The sequence below is a fragment of the Leuresthes tenuis genome, unplaced genomic scaffold (assembly GCF_036924035.1).
Source record: "Leuresthes tenuis unplaced genomic scaffold, fLeuTen1.0.hap1 SCAF_12, whole genome shotgun sequence".
Classification (NCBI taxonomy): Eukaryota; Metazoa; Chordata; class Actinopteri; order Atheriniformes; family Atherinopsidae; genus Leuresthes; species Leuresthes tenuis.
In genome coordinates, this window is record NW_027325366.1 from 32086458 (window position 1) to 32112088 (window position 25631).

At 44.4% G+C, this 25631-nt stretch overlaps 2 protein-coding genes across 3 annotated transcripts in view; both read right to left on the reverse strand.

Annotated features, from left to right (window-relative positions):
- Positions 1-25631, reverse strand: part of LOC140319785 (MOB-like protein phocein) — a 220084-nt gene that overhangs the window by 78195 nt on the left and 116258 nt on the right. The window lies entirely within an intron of this gene.
- The window catches only part of plcl1 (phospholipase C like 1), a 101058-nt gene that overhangs the window by 22804 nt on the left and 52623 nt on the right, over positions 1-25631 (reverse strand). Inside the window, exons 1-7 of one of the 2 annotated variants that reach the window (XM_072397549.1) lie at positions 21921-21941; positions 15492-15566; positions 14931-15218; positions 14560-14847; positions 12410-12801; positions 10125-11244; positions 7854-8030 (exon numbers count right to left, since the gene is read on the reverse strand). In XM_072397549.1, the coding sequence (XP_072253650.1) occupies positions 7854-8030; positions 10125-11244; positions 12410-12801; positions 14560-14847; positions 14931-15218; positions 15492-15509 (2283 nt within the window). In that variant the 5' untranslated portion in view covers positions 15510-15566; positions 21921-21941. Of the gene's footprint in view, positions 1-7853; positions 8031-10124; positions 11245-12409; positions 12802-14559; positions 14848-14930; positions 15219-15491; positions 15567-21920; positions 21942-25631 lie in introns of those variants that run through there. The other variant, XM_072397548.1, reaches the window with a different exon arrangement.

Consider the following 25631-nt stretch of genomic DNA (forward strand, 5'->3'; position numbering starts at 1 on the left):
TTAGGGGAAGTTTGACGCCTTTTCAGCCTGCAGCTCGCAGCCAGGAGGCCTGAGAGTGGGAAATAAAGCTGTTCAGCACACAACACACTGCGAATTAATGACAAATGAGGCTGCTCTGGTTTGGGCTGGAGAGGCTGCTGATGGATGAAGGAGCAGAAGTCATGAACTGGAGTCCAGGCCGCCGCCTCGGGCCAAGACTGTGAAGAACACACGTCCGCCGTATGTCTGCCACATCCATCTCTGCGAGGGCCGGTCTGACTGGGAGCTGTTTGAGGGTTCAGATGTGGCTTTGAGCATGAAAGGTGACGCGCAGAATCTCTTAAAATGTGTCCTTAGTGAAGGAAAACGACCAAGTGCCTTCACTGCATTTTAGGGGGGTTTCTTTCAGTTTCTATGGCAACGGTTTTGTTTGCCAACACTCATGCTTGGCCTCACAGTTACTGCCTTAACCGTGATCTTAAACAACAAGGTCTCAGACGATAGAAAAGCTCACGAGTGTAATAGATTATGTTTCTGGTGGGTTATGGCACATTTATTTAAATCACAAGACAAAATAAACAATAACAGGATGTTAGGATGTCACTTTTTTATCCTTTTATCACCCTCCTCCTGGGATCCCGAGATGCTCCCAGACATGTCCAGATGGGAGATATTCAGTCTCTCAAGAGAGTTCTGGTTCTGCCCGGGGGGCCTCCAACGAGTTGGACTGAAGGGATGCGACCAGGATCGGGGTTCGATTGTTCTGGCCTGTGGCCGCAGATCTGGGTCGTGACCCACAGAATGAGGTCACGGGTGTAAGTGGACAAGGTCAAGCTAAAGGTCACTTCTGTGACCCTTAAAAGAAATAAAAAAAGACTTAAAAGTGAAACCTTGACTTGAAATGACAGAAAAGGTGATTTATGGAACCGACTCCTCGTTTATCTTTAGTACATCTGTATTAAACTAGTTATTAAACACATTAACAGCCAAGAAAACACTTCATTTAGTCAGAAGTGAGTAAACTTAATGCACTTTATATGTGATTTTTGTTCACTTTAGACTCGATGGAGCTGATGAGGGCAGAACTTTTTCTTTTTTACATCGTTTTGACACAAATTGATGCTTTTTGGCTCATTTTTAAATGATACATGAATGAAGAAATACCATTTTATCAGATTTTCCTGCTTATTCTTTTGTTTTCTTATAAAATTGTTTCAGGATGTGATAAATTGTGTTATTTTGGGACTCAAAGAGTTAAATCCAGGTGGAAATAGATTGTTTTAAACTGCTGCTCTTAAATAGAAGCCAAATAAAGTCAAATCGTTCAAAGAGTGTAGCCACATCTATGAAAACAGGTCAAAATGAAGTCTTTTAATACGTTTCCTCTCCTGGTTCTGCCTGAGAGAACCTGAAGAATGATTTCTGGGCTCCTCCAAGGTTACAGCCAGGTTTAGTTCAGGTGGAAAGCACAGTGGGGAGTGGATTATGTCCAGGAGTGTCCTCACAGCTTATAGAAACCTAAAGGTGTGCATGAGGACTTTGTTGAGGGAGAAAAAGCTGGAGTTTCATGCATGGAAGAGCCCAACAGACCGCAGACTGTGGAGTGTCTGTGAAGTCCAGATATTCCTGGTGAGTAGATGTGCATTTCAATGTATTTCTGAGGGCATCCAGTCCAGTTTGCTCCGGTTTGGGCTGTTTTTGTCAGTTTTTCAGCAGCAGATTTGTGGCTGAGCAGAGCAGCTTCTGTGACAGTTAATTCAATCAGTTTCAAACCGAACGCTGCAAAGAAACAACATTATCTCAGCCTGGATCTCAGTTCTTACATCATCCGCCCTGACATCTCCTTCGGTTCCCAGAGAACATCCAGCTTCTTATTTAGTGTAAAGTCTGAGTTTTTTATGCTACGTTTAAAAGCAGAAGTGGATTTACGTGAAACAGACCTTTAGATGAGACCCCCCCACCCACCCTGTGAAGATATAGAGCCTCAGCTGCCCATTAAAGGGTGATTACGTATTCTTTTCAAGGATTCAAAGAGACGCCAGTGACCACTAAGTGCCTTTATGGAATGTTAAGAGTGCCACGACAAGAACAAATCTGTAAAATAATATCAAATAAATGTGGATATTCACACAGAAATAGCTTCCTTAGCTTCCTGTGTTCATGCTCCAATGAAGAGAAAAATTAGATCAGTTTATCTTTTTTATTTTAGTCTTCGAAGTGAGTTTGACGAGCTGCTTCTTTTGTGCTCTATCCAGATGTTTCAGTCCAGCTGTTTGACCGTGAAATAAAGAAGAGCTGCAGAGGTCCTTCCTGAAAACACTTCTTCTGACTTCAGGGAGGTTCAGGACGCCTTTAAAGAATGACCGCAGCTCACAGTCTGACCACGAAGTTTCAGTATTTTCACGGAGAGAATCAGCGGCTCTTCGGTTTTTAGCTCCACGCTGAACATCATCACATCTATGAATCATAATCTGCCGCCACGCCTCGACCACACGCCGTTTTGTGAGCGTTGAGAGTTTTCAGGAGATCGACGGCTCTCAGTTTGCTGTGTTATTGTTGGCGTTTGTGCGGCGGTTTAAGCCTGGAGGACGAGTGATTCAGACAGACGAGCGGCGGCTTCAGACACTTAAACCAAACAGCATTTATCTGTATTTTTTAACTTTCTTTTGTATTTATATATCACGCATTAAGGAAATATTAGATGAAACAAAAGAGCTTTTTCACTTTCAGCAGCAGAATCAATGACCGCTGGGAAGGTTTAAAAAGAAGATTTAAGAGATTAAATCTGTGGAGGACCAGAACTGAAGATGGATAAATGGCTAAATAATGTGTTCATATGATGATGAATGAAGTTAAAGATGAAGCTATGGAAAAATAACCAAAAAGTTTATTTATTCTAAGCCTCAGTTTTTAATTTCAATGACAAAAATTAGATCAAAAGAAAAGAAAAGAAAGAAATGATTTGGAGGGAATAAACAGGTTGATTATTAAAGGAAAGTAACTCAGGAATAACATTTAACTTTAATTTAATTTAACTGAACGTTCTTCTGTCTCATTTAAGTCCAAAGTGTCTCAGAAGGCTTCAACCTTTCTTTTTCATTCAGGAAAACACTAAATAAATTCAAATTTAAGTAACAAATCAAATCAAAAACAGCAACTTTAACACAAGTTTAAATGGACTCAGTTTAAAATTAAAGCAGAACTTCTTCTTTCTTCCTACAACATTATTATTGCGCGTTTATCATCGTATAAACAGATTTTTCAGCCATTTATATCATTTATTACGGCGGTTTCAGGCATCGATCAGCAGCTCGACCGCTTCAGCTCACCTGGAACTCTCAGCCGCCGCTGCGTTTGTGCGGCGGCTCGTGTTTCTAATGCGCGTGTTTCTGGGCGCGCTGCCCCACAGCTCGCCGCCCGGCTTCAGGTTACCGTTCAAACGCTAACGAGGCGAGCAGAGCCGGAGACTTCCTCCCCGCCGGCACAGGGCAGACTGTGGCTTCTTATTAATGTAAGTGTGAGACCTCAGACCCAATAATAAGGACCTTATTAAAGCTTTACTGAAACTACAACCATCTCCAACATGTAAAATGAGCTTTCCTGCACTTTATAATGAGTTTTCTAACATTTCTCATCATTCCAACACGTCTTTTCATTTTATTTGCAGCTTCCATGATGTTGAAGGATCACATTCTGCAGGTTCCAGGGAAACTAAAACTGTTTGGCTGAGCTGTTTTAAAGCAGAGACAGTAAAAGAGAAGCTAACAGATGTGAACACAGCTGGATGTTAGCTAGAAAGCTAATAGCTGCTCTTCTATAGTCCGGTTGTCAATATCAGGAGCAGGAGATAAATACGATTCCTTGATTAATCGACAGAATAATCGATTACCTGAATAATCGTTTTGCTGCAGATTGAACTGAAACGTTTCAATACTTTGATTCTAAATGAAACAGAAGAAGAAAAACAGAAACCAGGAAAGCGGCTTGTCTGAATCCGCCGGTTAAATCTTTTCCTTTTGCAGCTTCACAGTCGAACCGATACCTGACATGATAGTTCAAAGCGAACAGCCTCCATTTCCTCCATCACACTGTGTGTCTGTGTACGTTTACGCAGCTGACAGATGAGGTCCAGCTGCTGACAAGACAGATGTTGTTTGGTTTCTTTGTGAGCACCACAGAAGAAGAATGAGTCCAGAGGGAGTCGTTGTGGTGATGAAAACACAAACTTTCCTTGGTCTGTCCTGGCCAGGAGAGTTGAAATAAAAGTGTGAACACAACAGAAGTTGTTCAGGTTAAAGCTCAGATGAAGCTGCAACTCACATGCACACTCACATGCACACACACACACACACACAGTCAGACACATAAATCATCCATTCAGATCTCATTTAATGTCTGTCTCCTGCCAAACAGCCGGCGCAATTACCGTCTCCTGATTACAGGTATTACTCCTGTCTTTTTTTAGTCCTTGTGGAGGTGCATTTTACCTGCACGCACACACACACACACACACACACACACACACACACACACACACGCACGGTGCACATATCAGCTGCCACAGCCTGTCATTACAGCTCAGCCGCGCTCACGCAGGACTCAGCGGTGAAATAGCCCAATCAGCAAGTCATCAAATCCTGCCTCATATAATAAATCCACCGCGTACATCGGTTTATTCACGGTAACACCTCATTTAAATCTCTACGGCGTTGACCCCCCCCACAATTAAAGCCCCTGGGATCTGTTCTCACTCAGATGCAGAGCCGGCGGGGGAGCAGGCGTAAACCCGCCTCTGTTTTTGACATTTCCCCCCTCCTTTAAACGCACATTAAAGGGAGATTTTCTGCCTTTTAGCGACACTCTGTGCTCATTTAGATGAGAATAATGACATCACTCACAACGTGCTTCAGACGCCGGCTCTTTTTCGCTCAAATGGGAGCTCTGGGGGGGGGGGCACACCAATCAAACAGGCCTCTAAATAATATTTATCAGTGTGTAAACAGGATCATTATCAGGAGCTGCGTGCAGGTGCATGAAAAGCATCATTAATGAAGGAGCTGGTGTTTCAAAAGTAACGGATAATGTTGAAGGTATCACGTTCATTTCTGAGACCTATGCATCCCCATGTGGTAAAAACGTGGTCAAAACCCCGTTGAACACATTCTGAAACGCGTCTTCTGCCTCCTGTTGCATCCCTTTTACATTCTGGGTCCCATCAGCCTCCAGCTGGAGAAGCATGTTGCTGTGAATAAGAAGCATTCACTCAGCGGATGCTGAGGAGCAGAGGTCGCCAACTTTCTGCAGACCTCCAAACTTCAGATTAGCTCCAGAACAGAGCGTAGAAGGCTTTCATGGATTGGGTTTCCATGGTAACTGCATCCAAGCCTTACATCAGCAGGGGCAATGCAAAGTGTCGGATGCAGTGGCGTAAAGCTGCCGCCTCTGGACTCTAAAGCAGTGGAGATGCCTCCTCTGGAGGGACCAATCAGGCTTCTCCATCTGGCAACCTGATGGAGGAGTCTGGGTTTGGCGGTTGCCAGGGGAACGGTGCTTGTCCGACTGCATTGTGCTGAGTGTAGAGTTTGGTGGAGGGTGGATTATGGTGTGGGGTTGTCCTTCAGGAGCTGCGCTTGGCCCCTTAGTTCCAGTGAAAGGAACTCTGAATGCTTCAGATACCAAGAGATTTTGGACCATTTCATGCTCCCAACTCTCTGGAAACAGTTTGGAGATGGCACCAGAGCACAAAGCAAGGTCCATAAAGACCCGGATGAGCCAGTTTGGTGTGGAAGAACCTGACCTCAGCCCGATAGATCACCTTTGGGATGAATTAGAGACTGAGAGCCAGGCCTTCTAACTTTCCTGGGTCAGGCGTTAAAGGGTTAATCTTTGAATTCATCTGTGTCTTTTTTTACTTTCTTTTATATTTATATTAAACAGAACAAACGACGTCTGGGGTTCGAATGCACCGACTGCCCCTTTTCTTTTGGAAGACGCAGAATAAAGGTCAGTTTTAGTCATCGAGCAGATGGAGTTAATTGTCTTGACAGGCTGTGGGGGGGGGTGCTCTGTAACAGTCTGTTTAGTTGCAGCCATAAACATCTTGAGGACACGTGTCACTCCTGTTCAGGCCCCGACTCCAGGGTACAGAAAGGTAAAGGTCACATTTCAGGAAGGTTTCAACCAGAAAATATGAGCAAAACCCTGGAGGCCGTCTCAGCTGCCATTGGCCGAGAGGCGGGGCTCACTTCACCCTGAACCTGTCCACTAACTCTATTTATCCACGACTGCTGTGTGTTTATATCTGAGCTGTATAAACCCCCCATCTGTCAGGGGTCTTAACAGGTCCAGAACAGATCCTTGGAAGCCTTCTCCCGTGTTTCTGTGAGGACGTTGTGAGTTATTCGTCTGTTCCCTGCTCGGTAACTCGGGCGGTGTTCAGCAGAGCAGCCACGACCGCGTTTGTTTACCTGCTGATGCCAATGATCTGGTTTTTTATTCAGAGGTACGACAACAAATGGCCGTTGATCCCAAACTGTTCGCAGCATTTATACAAAGGAGTCCGTTTAGTTCTGAGGCTTAAAGTGCAATTTTAACGCCTGTAATAGAGCATCAGCTTATCAATCAGCTGCTTCTTCAACTGAAGTCAAAGCTGCACCTGAACGCACCATAAAACAAGTCAAATTAGGGGAAGTTTGACGCCTTTTCAGCCTGCAGCTCGCAGCCAGGAGGCCTGAGAGTGGGAAATAAAGCTGTTCAGCACACAACACACTGCGCATTAATGACAAATGAGGCACAAAGTAAGGTCCATAAAGACCTGGATGAGCCAGTTTGGTGTGGAAGAACCCGACTGACCTGACCTCAGCCCGATAGAACACCTTTGGGATGAATTAGAGACTGAGAGCCAGTCCATCACAGGGCAGTCAGTTTAGAGACGCCACCTAACCTGACCTGACGTGTTACAGGATGGGAGGAAGCCGGAGAACTGACCGAACAGCTGAAGCATTCATCAAAGAAGCCCACAGACACAGCTTGGACTCCCTCTGGGAAGGTTCTGACCCAGTCAGTGGTTGATTTCCTGAAATATATCCAGAACACCGGCTGATTGGTGCTAAGTGTCGGCGGGGGGTCCATTACCTTCGGTCCCGAGTCATCAAACGTCAGAGCTGAGGCATTCATGGACATAAGTTCAGAAACCTTCACAGCTGGAGGTGCAGCAGCTTTTACTTCTACTCCACAGCTGGATCAAACATTAAGGAAGTATTAGATGAAACAAAAGAGCTTTTTCACTTTCAGCAGCAGAATCACTGACCGCTGGGGAGGTTTAAAAAGAAGATTTAAGAGATTAAATCTGTGCAGGACCAGAACTGAAGATGGATAAATGGTTAAATAATGTGTTCATATGATGATGAATGAAGTTAAAGATGAAGCTATGGCAAAAATAACCAAAAAGTTTATTTATTCTGAGCCTCAGTTTTTAATTTCAATGACAAAAATTAGATCAAAAGAAAAGAAAAGAAAGAAATGATTAGGAGGGAATAAACAGGTTGATTATTAAAGGAAAGTAACACAAGAATAATATTTAACTTTAATTTAATTTAACTGAACGTTCTTCTGTCTCATTTAAGTCCAAAGTGTCTCAGAAGGCTTCAACCTTTCTTTTTCAATCAGGAAAACACTAAATAAATTCAAATTTAAGTAACAAATCAAATCAAAAACAGCAACTTTAACACAAGTTTAAATGGACTCAGTTTAAAATTCTTCCTACAACTTTATTATTGCGCGTTTATCATCGTATAAACGGATTTTTCAGCCATTTATATAATTTATTACGGCGGTTTCAGGCTTCGATCAGCAGCTCGACCGCTTCAGCTCACCTGAAACTCGAAGGTTTCGTCGAACAGCGGGTCGTCCTGGTTCTGAGCAGCCGTGCGAGTCCGCTGCTCGGCGCAGTCGGCCGGAACGCCGTGCAGCTCCAGAACCACGTACGGGTCGATGACCTCCCCCTTGGCGCCCGACCCCTGAGGCTTGGGCAGGTTGTGGGCGCTGATGACCTGCAGAGCAGAGCCGCCGGTTAACATCATCACAGAACAACGGGTTCGGGTCGGGTTTCACTTGCTGTGATCGCGCCCTCAGAGCTAAGGTGCCTCCTTCCTATCAGGGATTAGGGAGTAAAGGTCATCCAGCCGTCCAAATTAGACCCAAGAGTTGGATGACCCCCCCTCTTCATCCCTAAAAGTCCTCGTACTGTCCTTTGTGGTGATGTTTGGAATTATTTATTATTACTTTCTTCCTCTAAAAAAGCCTCCAGCTGATCCAAAACCCTGCAGCCAGAGATCTAACAGCAGAGATCATGTTTCTCCAGCTTTAGCTTCTCTTCATTGGCTCCCTGTTAGATTCAGAATAGAATTTAAGATTCTTCTCCTCACATATAAAGCTCTTAATGACCGAGCTCCATCACATCTTAAAGATCTCACAGTTGGATATTTCCCCAACAGAGCACTTTGCTCTCAGGCTGCAGGTTATCAGGCCCCTAAAAGCAGAATGGGAGGCAGAGCCTTCAGTTATCAGGCCCCTAAAAGCAGAATGGGAGGCAGAGCCTTCAGTTATCAGGCCCCTAAAAGCAGAATGGGAGGCAGAGCCTTCAGTTATCAGGCCCCTAAAAGCAGAATGGGAGGCAGAGCCTTCAGTTATCAGGCCCCTAAAAGCAGAATGGGAGGCAGAGCCTTCAGTTATCAGGCCCCTAAAAGCAGAATGGGAGGCAGAGCCTTCAGTTATCAGGCCCCTAAAAGTAGAATGGGAGGCAGAGCCTTCAGTTATCAGGCCCCTAAAAGCAGAATGGGAGGCAGAGCCTTCAGTTATCAGGCCCCTAAAAGTAGAATGGGAGGCAGAACCTTCAGTTATCAGGCCCCTAAAAGCAGAATGGGAGGCAGAGCCTTCAGTTATCAGGCCCCTAAAAGCAGAATGGGAGGCAGAGCCTTCAGTTATCAGGCCCCTAAAAGCAGAATGGGAGGCAGAGCCTTCAGTTATCAGGCCCCTAAAAGCAGAATGGGAGGCAGAGCCTTCAGTTATCAGGCCCCTAAAAGCAGAATGGGAGGCAGAGCCTTCAGTTATCAGGCCCCTAAAAGCAGAATGGGAGGCAGAGCCTTCAGTTATCAGGCCCCTCTCTGTGGAACCAGCTGCCAGTTTGGCTTCAGGAAGCAGACACCCTCTCTACCTTTAAGATCAGGCTGAAACTTTCCTTTCTGATAAAGCTTATAGTTAGGGATGGCTCAGGGGAGCCTGAAACATCCCATAGTTCTGCTGCTGTAGGCCCAGCCTGCTGGGGGAGCTCCCATGATGCACCTCTCCTCCCTCTACGCTCTTTACTCATGTACTTCCTGGTTCTGGTTCTGATGGAGGTTTCTTCCTGTTAAAACTGAAGAATTGAAACAATCTGTTGGTTTCCTTCACTCCAAACTCTTGTAAATTGTCAGAATGAACCGTTTTAAAGTGAATTGGATTAAAATAAACTTTACCGACCAGGTTTAGTTGCTCTTTAAAGTGCTTTGAGACGACGAAATAAATAAACTGAACTGAATTCAATCTGTAAATAAAACGTTTTACACACCACTCACTGATTTTATCTGGATAAGACATAAATAAATATGTAATATGGTGCTTAAAACGCATAAATAAGCTATATTTCCCTCATTATGTTCAGGAGAAAGCAGGATCACATGGTGGAATGATGAGATTACAACCAGACTTTTGCTTTTATGCACATAAAATTAGCTGGTTTGAATCTCTAAATATTACTAAAATATATTTTTGAACTTGTAAGAGGCTTAAACTTAATTACTAATTACACAAATTACCTGTTAGAGCTCTCAGCGGTCTCCGGTTTGATCTTCCTTTGAGGTTTGATGGGCGTTATTTTACTCTGGCTGATAAATCCTGCTTATCTCATTAAATCAGCTGAATAATTATAGACCAAATTGAATAATTATCTATATTTTTGTAGGTTTAAAGTAGATTTGAGTGGAAACTAAAAGGTAAACTGCAGGTTGAGCGGTACGATGGCAGCAAGCACAACCCGTTTCAGTTTTATTGGAGATAAATATCAACATGAATCGTAGATTTGGTGAAAAACAGAAAAGCATCTGGACCTTAACGCGCAGAGTTTGCGGCGGGACTCCTGGCACGCAGCCGTGCGTGTGGGCACTGAAATACGACACCTCGTCCCTCATGACCGCAGGTCGGAGGACGTAGCCGCACCCCCCGTTCTGCGAGAAGCGGCCTCGGTGGAGGTCCAGCATGGCGCCAGGCGTCTGCTGGTTCAAGGCCACGAGCTGGATCCCTCCTTTCCAGTACCCTTGCGGGTTGGGGTTGCTGGAGTCCAGACGCACTGAGCTCGGTCGCACCCTGGTCAGCGTGCGCTTGGTGAACATGACGAGGTTCTCGGGGCTCTCGCTGGTCAGACGCCCGGCCTCCCCTTCGCCCAGCGAGCACATGGTCCAGTAAGGCGGCTCAGGAGGCATCGGCGAGCCGGGAGAGGACGGGCTGCTGGGGGGGGACTGCTGCTGAGCCTGCTTGTAGGTGGCTCTCTGGGCGTAGAAGCTGCGGCTGCCGGTCCGAGCGATGGCCACCAGGTCCGAAAGCTCTTTGTGGATACGGAGCTTCCGGGGTTGAGAGGGAGGAGGCACCACCAAGACCACGCCCAGCTCCTCCTCACCTGGGATGGTCATTCTGCGCCCTGCCAAGGGCCCTCCTCCTCCTATCTCCTCGTCCTCCTCGGACACCTCCCCGTCAGAGCCCTCCTGCTCCCCCGGGAGCTTCTTCCCCACGATAAGGATGCGTCCTTTCAGCTGCTCGGGGGAGGGTAAGGTGGTGCCCCGCCCTCCCAGGCTGGCCGGCAGCGCCTCTGGCGTGTAAAGGCGGGATCCAAACACCTTCTTCAGGTGGTGCGCCATGGTGCGCTGCTGGGCCGGAGAGCAGCGGTGACACAGGTACAGCAGGAGCGGGTACTGAGAGGTCAGGAAGGCGTATTTGTTGACCACCTCCAGCGCAGAGCGGATGGTGACGGGGGCGTGGTGGTGATGGTGGTGATGGTGGTGGTGTCGGGAGATATCGGGCCCGTAGTCGACTCCAAGCAGAGGCTCCCCCTCAGGGCCATCGGTGATTCCCAGCTCCAGGCATCGGCAGCCGGTCTGCAGAGCCTTGATCAGCCCCCCCAGGTCTGCCCGGCCGTGGACCTGATCGTCCAGCAGGTAGGACCGGTACGAGGTGCTGGGGGAGACACCACAAAGAATCAGAAACCAATGACAGATAGGAACGCCACCTTTAGCTAAGCTAATGGTCATCTGACCATCAATATGACATCACCTCTTCATATCTCAGACAAACCAGGTGTCGCCATCGATGATTTCCGCATCTTTCTCTAAAATAAGTCTCTTTGCACTTCACAACGTCAGAAAAACTGAGAAGATCTGAGCTTAAATGGACTGCTTTCACCTTTAAGAACCGACTAAAATGTTTATCTTTATGCATTTAGCAGACGCTTTTATCCAAAGCGACTTACAGGTAGGCAGATAGGGTAAGGGGGTCTTGCCTAAGGACCCCTACTGGAGATAGTAGGGGTCCAGTAGGGGTCTTGCCTAAGGACCCCTACTGGAGGTAATACCTTTCATGCAGGGGATTTGAACCCAGATCTCCCACATGAAAGGAGGCAATCATACAACTACACTATCCAGTCCCATCTGTCCTATTTCCCAATGTCTTATTTCACTTTCACCACCTCCCTGGACCTGTGTGTTCCTCTCAGGAACCTCGTCTGGTTCTGCCAGCCCGACAAACAAGCCGCTCAGTCCAGTTTTGTGGTTTCATGAGGGTGGAACGAGCTACCAAAGCTATCAGAGCAGAGAAGTTATACTGGTGATACTGGTTTTAGTGGTGCTGAGTGAACAGAACCATCTGACAGGTGACATGTTCTGCAGCCACGTTAATGTGGCTAAAAGCTGAGCTTTTCCCCACTTTGAAATGACTCATGTGCCAGTTTTCTACCTGCACTTTATGCATGTGTGGAGCTGGGAATCTACATGCAACCTGATCTGTGAGTATCAGATGATCTATTCACTCACACACACACTTTTTTTCATTTTGAGATCATGGGACCATTCTGGGAACCCTTCAAAAAGCAGTTATACTGCACAGCAGAATCATTCGGCAACACAAAAGCACTTAATTTCCTCCTCGACTAACACTAACAGCTGCGTAAATATCCACAGATGCTGAAGAGTCAACTAAAATCTGCTTTAAAAACTGATCTTTTCTGGATTTTTTCTGTTCAGATGTGCCCAGAAATCATTTTAAGACCCAGTTCTTGGGTTTCCGGTCGGTCTGGGACCTTAAATCAGTGGAGTTTGAGCTGATCTGCATCATATCTGTGAGTTACCTGATGTAGTAGTGGCACAGCGGCAGGTTCGTGTCCTGGCACACCCCCAGGTGCTCCGGGTCGAGCAGCTGACACTCGGGGGACTGCAGGTAGCGAGCGAATCCATCCAGACCCAGCAGACCTCGCTCCCTGCCCTGGGCCGAGGGCTCGTAGCGCTTCAGGAGCTCCCAGCAGCCCTCGGTCGTAGCCAGGGACAGACCCTGCTCCGTCTCCAAGAAGAGGCGCAGGTCCTGGGGATCCAGGCACTCGCGGTCCTGGGACAGCTGCACCAGCAGGAAGTAGACGTCGGGCCGGGTGCAAAGCTCGCAGTAGGCCTCCTGGAACTCCTCGCGGGTCACGTGGGAGGTCAGCTTCTCCTTGCTACGCTGGATCTCTTTGAAACGGAGACGCACCTGAGGAAAGGACAGCGGCCCGAGCCATTAGAGAGCCTGATTCACTGCACAAAGCAGGTCAAATAATTGATAATCAGCTACTTTCAGGAGGATAAAAGTGACCCTCTGTGAACACAATGCAGCCACAGTTTCTCCTCAGCCTTCCTTTTAGTCGGCTCCTTCCTCTGAGCTCTGCCCATACTTGCAGAAATCTTCCCTCTCTGATATCATCTTTGCTAAACTATGTCCTCACCGGTTATCTTCTCACCTGTCTGAACAGACTTTATCTCTATGTTTTCACGGTGATTCTGCCTGTGTGTACGAGGAAGGTGTGTCAGAGTCGAGCGTCCATTTCAGATTCTGCTGATCCACAAAGCTCATTTAAAACCAAGCAGGTTAAGGCTTTATATTTGATCACCTCCTATATATAATCCAGTACACACTTCCTGTTTACTGGATTAGATTGAATTAAAAACAACAGAATCTGGTTTAAACTCTGAGGTCTAAACCTTTTATCACTGAGGAAAATGCTCCAAATCAGCAGCATTCTACCATAAAGGATACCTGCAAGTTTAAAGGTTTCACTGATTAAAAGCTTTTTTCTTTTGTTGCAGTTTTTCACAGGAATCTGAGTCCATTCCTGCTGAATCCCAGATTCCAGCTGCTCAGCAGTCCCTGGTTGCTGTTGTTCTGGTTCTCCTCTTCATGATGCTCCAACATCTGCAGCAGGAGACAGATGTGGACTGCAGGCAGGCAGCCGAGCTCACACACTCTGTGTGTCTGAAGCTGCTGGAAGTCCTGCAGAATGAGGTCTGGCATCGTCCTGCTGAAATAACCACAGAAGTCACCTTGATGGCAGCATCTGTCTCTCCAGAACTCCAACATCCAGCTGTGCATCAGTGGTACCTTCACCCAGATGAAGCCCTCCATGCCATGGACTCTGCTGCAGCCCCAGACCATCACAGACGCTGGCTTTAAACCTTTCTCTGAGAACAGCCTGGATGCTCTTTCTCAGCAGTTTTTCCCAGAAGCAGCTGAAACGTGGACTCATCTGCCCACAGAACACGTGTCCACTGTCTTTCTGTCCCTCTGAGATGAGCTGGAGTCCAGAGAACTGGGCCGTGGTTCTGCTCAGAGCTGATATATGGCTTCCTCCTGGTGTGATGCAGCTTCAGCTCACATTTCTGGATGCAGCCGTGGACTGTGTTGAGTGGAAATGCTTTTCCCAGCTCCTCCTGAGCCCATGTGGCTGTATGGATCATGGTGGCCTGACGGTTTCTCCTGCAGTGCTGCCTGAGGGCTCCGAGCTCATCCAACAGGGGTTTCTGTCCTTGGCCTTTCCACACTGAGACTTCCCCAGACTCCCTGAATCTGTTCACAATATTCTGCTCTGTAGATGCTGAAAGACCAAAGTTCTTTACAGTCTGACTCTGAGGAATATTTCCTGAACTTATTGATGATTCTCTGATGGAGTTTGGCACAAAGCGGTGAGCCACGACCCATCCTTGTTGGAGAGGCTGAACCTTTGGTGGAAGCTGCTTTTATACCCAATCCTGACACCCTCACCTGTCAGCAGGTAACCTGCTGGTTGGAGAAGCTCCAGAAGCTGTTGCTGTAGATTCTATAAACTTTCTGTCTTTCTTTGACTCCAGAACAACTTTTAAAGAATTCTTTCTTTCTTCTAAAAACAATCATTTTCGTCCGAAAATACTTTTTCTGCTAAATTAAGGTAAAAGCAAATAAACAGATTACAGATTTAAGTTTTGTAGAAATCCTTACCTTGGCCTCCTTGATGCCCGGGCACAGTTTGCAGATGGTGGCGACCGCCACATCCTCCGACACGATGCCATAGCCGTCTTCATCCACCTGTGCAAACTCTGCTGCCAGCCACTCACTCCTCATCTTGCTTCCAAGGCTGCCTTCTACGGACACGCCCCCTCCGTCACCCGGGCCTCCTCCTAATCCTCCCCCGGCTCCTCCGATAATCGAGGGGTGAGCGAGCAGGTAGCGCAGGCCCGTCACCCAGATGTTAGCCACATCTGCTGACAGCGCAACCAAATCTAGGGACTGCAGGGAGAGATGGGCGATTAAGGTTAGAGGCTGGATGGCGAGACAGATTTTTATTCTGTTCCACGGCGTGGAGCTTTTACCTGGTACTCATCGCCATGTATGATGGAGAACGCCGCTTCTTCTGCCAGGTGTTCGGACAGAGGACCGTTGTGGAGGAAAGTCTCGGTGCTCTTCCCGGTGCGGACCTCCCGGATGCTGGAGACGTCCAGCCGAGCCCGGTCCCCATCCTTCTTGGACGGCTCCCAGCGCAGGCAGCTCAGGTCCGAGTCCAAGGTGTAGAAACGGCAGTAGACCCTGGAGTTGGGCCGGATCTTCTTCAGTTCACACCCGCCTTGCATGAACGCCAAGCAGTCGGCAGCACTGCTCACCTGGGGAAAGAGTTCCCAAAAACGTTATCGTCTGCCTTCAAAGGTGCAGCAAAGTCTCACGATTCTGGTTTGTTTCATCCGGTGTTTCGACTTAATGCGACTTAACTCTACACCTCCAATACAGACATTTAGGGATGAAAAGAATCATAAACCTGCCTCCTGAAGCTCTCCAGAACACCTTTCATTTACACTTCCTAAAGCTTAACACAGATTTAAATAAAGCGGAAGTGTCCTTTAAATTTCCTGAGTTTGTGGAATGAATTTCCAACCTACCTTCTTCTCAGAGGGCATGCTGCTGAAGGACACCGTCTTCTTCCTGCCTCCACCCACCTTCTGCACTGAGGGATCCTGGGAAAACACAAAAATCAGACGCCAAGGTCACACGCCAAGGTCAAACCGAGACATTTCTACATTTTAAAAGCAGCCAGCAAAGTAGCAACAACCCAGCTAAATAAATTCAGCTCCTCCAAAGCCACAGTAGGCGGGTCAGCTGTTAAATACGGATGCTTCTCATCCAATCTATGACAGAAAAATACTAAAATGAGAGTTTTAAGTTGTAGTGCAGGTCCAAAAGTTTCTAAAGACACTAAAATATTCAGGTTGAAAAGTGGCCGCATCACACAGGAAATGATTTTCATGAACTTAACCCGACTGATGGTTTCAAAGTGATTCAAATACATTATTCACCAGTTATGACATCATTGTAGTTCATAAAATTATGAACTAAAGTTAAATAATTTGCAGAATCTTTCTCTCAAATAAAAAAAAGGGGCAGTTTTATAAGTACATTACATAAAGTATCTTATTTATGGCACAGTGCAATTAACGGTGCGGTACATTCAGACATCATGTGTCAGATGAACATGGATTTAATGTAGGTGGCACCATGTTTGATCCCATAAAGAGAGCAGGTGGAGAGCATCTATAAGCAGAGAGAGGTTTGCACCATCTGACTCACTGCTGGCGCTTTACATAAGGCAGTCACAGTATATTTCATGTTGAATTATCACTCTGACGTTATTATTTTATCCTTTTCCTGATAAAATCTGGTCATTTTTCTGAGGTTGTTTACTTAAATGGCCACAAAATAACACAAAATCCAATGTTTCCGTCTCAAAACAGGTGGAATTAAACTAATTGTAGTTTTATCTTTCTTTCTCTATAAAAGCATATCAAAATTAGACTCTCGAGCTGCCGTCTTCAACACTGTAACGCTTTTATTTTCTCACATTCATGTGTTTCCTCACAGCAAAGGTTTCATTCAATTAGATCCAAAACAGTTTCAAACATTAGTTTTTAATCAAAGACTCGACTAAAAAGAGATTTATCATGTATCTGAAACACCTGTTTGGTCCTTTTTTCATACGTTCATTGATTACTGCTTCCAAAATGCAAAGTTTTGGTCATTTTTTGTCTTGCTGAAGGATAATAAACTCAACATTTACATCTTTGCATTCAGTTAGATTCTTGAACAAAATGAGGTATTAAAATGTTAGTTTAAGCATAAGTTCACTTGCATCTTTTAATGATTAACAACGTTAATCTGTAAAATTAGAAAATAATCAGGAGGTGTTTCTTTTTGGAACATGTTGACAGGTTTAATTTTCTTTAATTCTGGTGAAATTCGGCAGAAAACGTGCTTCTCTGCACAGGTGAGGAATCTGCTGTGATCTCTGCTTCCCGTCTCCGGTTATGTGCAGTTTGACTGGCAGCCTCATCTCAGCTCGGAGAGGAAATGTCGATGTAAAGGTAAGATCCATTCGTGCTGCAGCACCGGATTTGTACCGGAGGCCTCGTTAATAGGTCTTCACTGATTTGCAATGAGCTGCACTCATTGTGGCGTGACAGCAGTAATTTCATGTGCGATGTTGGCCATGTCTCCTGTGTAAGGCCCAGTCCCCTCTTAACTCAATCGCCTCGCACAGTTTGGAGACTACTAATAGTACTGAAAAGCTTTAAGAGTATTTACCACAAAGGAAGCTTCCCTTCAACTTCTGAAATAGCTTCAGAGCAACCTAATTAACCCTTAGCATGGCAGAAAAAACACTAATGATGCTGTAAAGTGATGGCGATGTAAACATGCCAACCAACAATACACAGCAAGCCATTCAGTGAAGCAACATGCTGTCAACAAACTCCTGCATTTCAGCTCTACTGCAGTTAGCACAAAATCATCTTCCTAAAGTACAATAATCACACCCCATTTCCCCTCCACATGAAAAGAACTTCTTGTGATGATTAATGGGAATTTCCTAGAAACAACCCTCGTAAGTGCTAATGGAATCTGGCGGCCATTTTGTTTTGGCTAATGTAGCTGTTTATGTCGTCTTACTTAGGCTACACAAGCTTGGCTAACATCATGTTCCTCGGGGCAACACACAGACTTATGTAATGGTTGTTGCTATTTTGTTTCAGCTACTATAAGACCTAAAAATGTCTTGTTTTATCTAACATAACATCTAAAATGTGTCTTATTTAAGCTAGCATAGCTGCTAATCTCCATAGCATCTCCAACCTAATGAGATCTTGGAGTCTAATTTTTGTCTTCTTTAGGATAACATAAAAGCATTTAGCATCTTGGCTACCATAGCTTCAGAGCAGCCTAATTAACCCTTAGCATGGCAGAAAAAACACTAATGATGCTGTAAAGTGATGGCGATGTAAACATGCCAACCAACAATACACAGCAAGCCATTCAGTGAAGCAACATGCTGTCAACAAACTCCTGCATTTCAGCTCTACTGCAGTTAGCACAAAATCATCTTCCTAAAGTACAATAATCACACCCCATTTCCCCTCCACATGAAAAGAACTTGTTGTGATGATTAATGGGAATTTCCTAGAAACAACCCTCGTAAATGCTAATGGAATCTGGCTGCCATTTTGTTTAGGCTAATGTATGTTTATGTTTATGTATTTAGCAGACGCTTTTATCCAAAGCGACTTACAAATGAAGATTTAAGAAGCTATATAAAAGCTAACAATAAACAATAATGTAGCCGTTTATGTCGTCTTACTTAGGCTACACAAGCTTGGCTAACATCATGTTCGTCGGGGCAACACACAGACTTATGTAATGGTTGTTGCTATTTTGTTTCAGCTACTATAAGACCTAAAAATGTCTTGTTTTATCTAACATAGCATCTAAAATTTGTCTTATTTAAGCTAGCATAGCTGCTAACCTCCATAGCATCTCCATCCTAATGAGATCTTGGAGTCTAATTTTTGTCTTCTTTAGGATAACATAAAAGCATTTAGCATCTTGGCTACCATAGCTTCAGAGCAACCTAATTAACCCTTAGCATGGCAGAAAAAACACTAATGATGCTGTAAAGTGATGGCGATGTAAACATGCCAACCAACAATACACAGCAAGCCATTCAGTGAAGCAACATGCTGTCAACAAACTCCTGCATTTCAGCTCTACTGCAGTTAGCACAAAATCATCTTCCTAAAGTACAATAATCACACCCCATTTCCCCTCCACATGAAAAGAACTTGTTGTGATGATTAATGGGAATTTCCTAGAAACAACCCTCATAAATGCTAATGGAATCTGGCTGCCATTTTGTTTAGGCTAATGTATGTTTATGTTTATGTTTATGTATTTAGCAGACGCTTTTATCCAAAGCGACTTACAAATGAAGATTTAAGAAGCTATATAAAAGCTAACAATAAACAATAATGTAGCCGTTTATGTCGTCTTACTTAGGCTACACAAGCTTGGCTAACATCATGTTCCTCGGGGCAACACACAGACTTATGTAATGGTTGTTGCTATTTTGTTTCAGCTACTATAAGACCTAAAAATGTCTTGTTTTATCTAACATAGCATCTAAAATTTGTCTTATTTAAGCTAGCATAGCTGCTAATCTCCATAGCATCTCCATCCTAATGAGATCTTGGAGTCTAATTTTTGTCTTCTTTAGGATAACATAAAAGCATTTAGCATCTTGGCTACCATAGCTTCAGAGCAACCTAATTAACCCTTAGCATGGCAGAAAAAACACTAATGATACTGTAAAGTGATGGCGATGTAAACATGCCAACCAACAATACACAGCAAGCCATTCAGTGAAGCAACATGTTGTCAACAAACTCCTGCATTTCAGCTCTACTGCAGTTAGTACATGCATGACTGAAAAAACATCATCTACACTTCTTAAAGTACAATAATCACACCCCAATCACAACCATTTAGCATCTTGGCTACCATAGAAGCTAGCATTATCTTGTCTAGGCTAACATGGCTATTAATTTTGTCGTAGCTAGCGTAGCAGCAAACTTAACTTAATAAAGTAGCTAATATTATATTGTTAAAGCTATCTTAGCTTAAACTTTAAGCTGTTATTTAAGCTGTTATTAAACAGGAAGCAGTATTATGGACAATGTGAAGCAACGGTTTGTTTAAAAGCCACATTATAAATTACATAATATTATGTATTAGTAGGCTCAAACTCTAGGTTTAGCCTCTAAAATCATATCTCACTTTATTTTCATTCAAAAACCAATTTCTAAACTGATCCGTACATTGCGAATTATAGAAAAAAAAACTCAGTAATGAGTTTCAAGAATATAAAATGCATTATTATTATCAACATAGGGACTAATGAAACCCACAGCACGTGTTTGTGTTCGAGAACCACACCACCAGCAGATGTTTTGTTGGCTCCCTGAGCTGCTTCACATCAACAATCTGTGTAAATAATTACCATTTAGTCAACAGTCATAGTTTTCATGTGAAAGGAAAATGTACACAGTAACTGACAGATTAACTAGCTGCAGCAGCCTGCTGGCTCCCAGGAAAATTGATGTGAATACCTCCTGTCGCTCACAGATGATCTATTGTCCACAGGATATGAATAAATAACAGCCACTGTGTCCTGCACCTCAATCTGACAATTTCACCACCAACACAACAACAACCCACACAAAAACAACATTAATTAAATTGTAAAACAACATTTACCCTGTAGTGCCTGCATGAGTCTTTTATACATGAAACTGACAGTGAGTTATATTTACAGGTTTCCTTTTTGTAATTGTACTTGTTTTGAGGGTTTTTAATGCAGCCCAACCTAGATTTCTACAAAATAAACAAATATCTACTTTCAGTCCATTTTACACTTGCACTCAGTTCTGGTGGTTTGAAATCTACAATATTAGGCAAATGTCTTGAGTTACTCCTCATTTTTCTTTATATTTTTCCTATGAGTCATTCAGGCAGAAAAAAGGCTCCTAACTCAAGGGATGAACCAGTGTTGTGTCGACACAGAACAGACAACTTAGCAAAGAAGCTGTTTTAAACTGGATCTTTAGGCACTTTGTTACCAGCAGCCTGTCACAAAGACACATCATTTGTTCCCATTTCTTTAGCTGCATCTATGAAAAACAGCAAAGAAAACACAGTTTGACAGACAGAAAATAGGATTTCTGCAGCAACAAGGTGATTCCCAAAGAGCTATTAGCTGAAAACTTGGCATATCTCAGCATGGTGTGCAGTGTGTCCTTAAAACATTTGAGGAAACTGGACAAGTGGAGGACAGAAGAAGAAGAGTCAGGCCTAAAAAACTATCTCCAGCAGATGAACAGGATCTGAAAGTGATGTCCTTAAGAAAGAGGAAAAAATCCAGCTGTGACCTGACAGGACCTGAGAGATGCATCTGGACCTTCAGCTGATCCATCTACTGTTGGCCCAAGCCTCATCAGAAATGGTCTCCATGGAAGGGTGGCTGTGAAGAAGCCGTTCTTAAGGAAGGGAAACAGGGAGAAAAGGCTGAGCTGTGCCAAATGACACAAGAAGTGGACTGAAAATCAGTGGCAACAGGTCTTATGGAGGGATGAATCCTCCCCAGAGCCCGGACCTCAACATTATTGAAGCAGTGTGGGATCATCTGACAGAGAACGGAACAAAAGGCAGCCCACATCCAAAGAAGAGCTTTGGGATGTCCTTCAAGAAGCCTGGAGAACTATTCCTGAAGACTCCTTAAAGAAATGACAGAAAGCTTGTCTCAGAGGGTTCAGGCTGTGTTGGAGAATAAAGGAGCTCAGACCAGAGATTCACTTTAAAGCTGCTCAGAACTGATAAAAACTCTGTTTCTGCCTCAGATTCTGGGTTTATGTTCATGTTTGTGCACGTTTCAGTAAATCGGTGCACCTGTTTTCAGTTTTATTTTAAAAAATAAGGGCTGTGACCAACTGTGGCTGATTTTAGTGGAATGTGGGATTCATTCAAAATCATTTGAAGACTTATCTCTTGCCAGCCTCACACACCTACAGACTTTTTTCTGAAGCTCTGAGAGCTTCTTTAGATCTTGGCGTGATGACATCACATGTCAGTGGCAAAGATAAAAGCAGACACTGGATGTCTGAGGTTTAAAGAGGAAAAAATTCATCCATCACTCCCAAAGAAGCCTCTAATCTTTGGCACATAATCTGGAACCTCTGATTCTGACATGATGGATTTGAAGGTGTGAAAAATGTTGGGGTGTAATGAACTGTTCCACATGACAGAGTTTTTCCATTCATTCAAACCCTCCTATTTGAATTTAACACTCAAAGTGCATTTTCAAACTGAACTTCTACTTGAACAAAACTTTCCAGAAGCAGTTCTGATTTAAGGATTCTGCAGCGGTCTGAGAAATAAACCCGACGAGGTCAGTAAACAACAGACAGATAAGGACGAAACCCAGAAGTGATTACCTCTGAGAAAAGAAGCCGGAGAGGCAGAAAAAGGGAAAGAGTTGACTATCGTTGCCTCTTTGCTTTCACCACACAAACACAGATTGATTTCCAATTCCAGCTTTTTGTCCTCCTCCCAGGACCCGGACAGACGTGAAAGAGGTGAGTTTGTCTTGTTTTCCCATAACTGTCCCACTAAATGTCTTTCATATGAAGTTGGTCAGCGAGGAGGCAGAGCAGATGAGCTTAGAGAAAGCAGGTCAGCGGGTATTTAGGTGGACAGATCAGGGCGGTAGCGGACGCCGGCTCTGTTAGTGATGCTCTGGTCAGCTCCAGCATTTGGGAACATCGGCCTCCTGGCTGTCGGAACTAATCTGTTGTGAGAATATTGCATGTCTGAGTCTCTCCTGTCACTTTAACGTCTCCCCGCAGGACGGCATCCAGGAAACTATCGCCACGTCCCCATAAAGCTTTTAATGCCCAGCTCCGTTTGTCCTAAAAAAGGGCATCAACCAGTCGTAATCCACCGCCTGCATTAAGCCCCGGTTTGTTTCATTTCTCCACTCTCTTGAACTCACATTTCACTCCATCTCTGAGCTACTGCCAGAGGGAAAAAAAAAGAAAATCTCAGCACAGATGGAGCGACGGCGAAGAGAAATGGGACCAAAAGCTGGAGGGAAGAGGAGATGCAAGATAAGTCAGGCAAGACGAATTAAGGGAATGGGTTTGAAGTGAAGTGGAGAAACAAACAAAGCACAGCAAATGAAAATCGTATTCCTCAAAGGGCAGATGAGAGATGGAAGAGTCAGGACACAGGACGCATGAGGGAGAACAAATGCAGACGGAACAATAGGTCATTGTGTTGGAAAGCCACAAACAGCAAGTGAAGTGGTTTCAGCAGCCGGCCCTTCACTCGAGTAAACTATTCACAATGTTGCACGCAGAGCTCAAGTAGAGCCACGAGTGCCTGGATACAGTAAGAAAAACACACAAAAACAAACAGACTGCAAGGTGTGAGACGTGAGCTTTCTGTTGCATCACCACCACAGGAACACAGCAGCTTAAAAACAGCAGCAGGGAGGAGAGGGAACCGTTTCCCCGAGCGGATTATTGAAGAAATTAACTCCGAAATGTCCACCGAGCCTCGTGCAAACGGACCCAATGCTTTGTTTTATCCCACCAGCCGCCCAAAACCAGAGCATCTTAACACAATAAATCACTTAAGGCGGATCAGAGAGACGATTCACAACTAAATCGGCTGCTAATTAATCGTTTTACAAATGTACAAGTGGAGTTTGATAATGTTTCTATTCCATTTATGTCGAGTACAAACTAACAAAACAGTTTTCCTGCTCCTTCGAGGCAGTTTTTGAAGTTCTGATAAGAGAATAAATCGAATAAATATGATGAATAAATTCTAATAAATCAGGCTTCATCTTGTTTGGTTATTTGGGAAAATGAACCAACAAATGACTGATATCACTGAACTGCTTATCACTCAACAGCAAGCAACAAATACTGGAAATCCAACGTTTTTTTACAAAATCAAACAAAAACGACTGAAAACTTGTTGTTTTCTCAGTAATTAAGTTAAACAGAATAAATAATTACATCTGAGGTGCTGATGTAAGTCAGATATAACTTTAAATCTGCTCATCTGACATAGCAGAGAATTTCCCCTTGCAGGATTAACAAAGTACTGTGATTGATTGATGGATTGATTGATTGATTGCACCCTCATTTCTGTGTCGCTCGACATCCATCGACAGCCGGCCCTCGCTGCATGCTGGAAAGTCATGTGACCACGCACGCTGCTCCCTAAACTGAGACGGACTGGTAAATCTCTTTATTAGCATCGCAGAAAACAGCCCAACTGCTCCCAGAGGGAACGAGATGTCATGTCCAGACATGCACTTAATAAAATCCCCGAATTGCACAGGCTGACATCCCTGGTTCTGAGTAATAAAGATGTTTGTCACATGACTGATCAGCTGTTTCTGCCTCTGGATACTGTTTATAAGTAGGAGTATTTAGGTGGAGACAGTTTATAAACTGGGCCACGCTACGCCCGACACTCAGGACCTTTAACAAACTGAGAGACAGTTTTTAGTTTCTGCAGAAAATACTGTATTTTACTGTTTAGATATTTATATATATATATATTTATTTATTTATTGACCATTTCTATTAGCTTTCCAGAATGGCGCCGCCCTGCAGGCAGCATGCTGAGCTGCTTTGGAAGGATTCTGCTGGTAACTCTGGCTATTTTTCTGTTATGATGCATAACCATGGCAACAGGAAAGTTGTTAACATGTTCAGAGGAGCTAACTGAGCATTCAAAAGCCCAACTAATGCCTGGAATAAGACCACAAATCCAGGTGAGTTAAAGAGGAGACGTCTAGGATGCAGAGCAGGAACAAAATGGAGGAAAAGGAGGAAGTTTAAACCATTTCTTCCTTTAATCATCAAGGGAAATGTGAGATCTCTGGTGGATAAAATGGACGAGCTTGGAGCCCTGATGAGGACACAGCAGGAATATCAGGCAGAGACCTGGCTGCAGGAACAACTCTAACAGCTCTCTGCTCAGCTTTAAGACTATCCGGGCAGACAGAGACTGCAGACAGAGCGCTAACAGTAAAGGAGGAGGATCCCAGAGCTGGTTAACAACAGATGGTGGAATCCTGGACCTGGCTGCAGGAACAACTCTAACAGCTCTCTGCTCAGCTTTAAGACTATCCGGGCAGACAGAGACTGCAGACAGAGCGCTAACAGTAAAGGAGGAGGATCACAGAGCTGGTTAACAACAGATGGTGGAATCCTGGACCTGGCTGCAGGAACAACTCTAACAGCTCTCTGCTCAGCTTTAAGACTATCCGGGCAGACAGAGACTGCAGACAGAGCGCTAACAGTAAAGGAGGAGGATCACAGAGCTGGTTAACAACAGATGGTGGAATCCTGGACCTGGCTGCAGGAACAACTCTAACAGCTCTTTGCTCTGCTTTAAGACTATCCGGGCAGACAGAGACTGCAGACAGAGCGCTAACAGTAAAGGAGGAGGATCACAGAGCTGGTTAACAACAGATGGTGGAATCCTGGACATGTCTCTGCAGCCCAGATGTTGAACTGCTGGCTGTGAGTTTCTGTCCATGTTGTCTGCTGAGAGTTCACCTGAGTTACCTGCTGACGCTGTGTGTGACATCATCAGCTGAGTTGTTGCTAAGCTACAGAAACAACAGCCCAACCCCCTGATGGAGACCTCTGAAGGTTCCTACCACACCTTCCTCTCTGCTGCACTTCAGCTGATTTATATTTAATTTGGTTCTCTGTCTGTAACAGCAGCTGATCTTTGATAGTAATCAATAATGCAGTGATGTCATTTACATTCTGGGATTAATAAAGTGTTATTGAATTGAATTCTTTATTTTATTGACAAAGAAAAATATATATAATCTAAATAAAAATACAACATTACAGTGATATAAACACAAATTCATACTGTGTTCAGTTTACACTGCGCTGCAGTGGAGAAAATCTCCAACAAGTCTGTGATTAGGGACAGATTGTAAAATATGTGGAGTCCATCTGGTTTTTTTGGGAGGGGCTCTTGAGGGTTTAAAACCTTCATAATAAAAAATATTAATGCTTTTGCTGTTCTTTTCTCTGTTTTGTCTCTCCATAGAGACGGAGATGGGGCTCTTTGAGAGTTAAACCAGGGCAGCTGGATGAATGAGA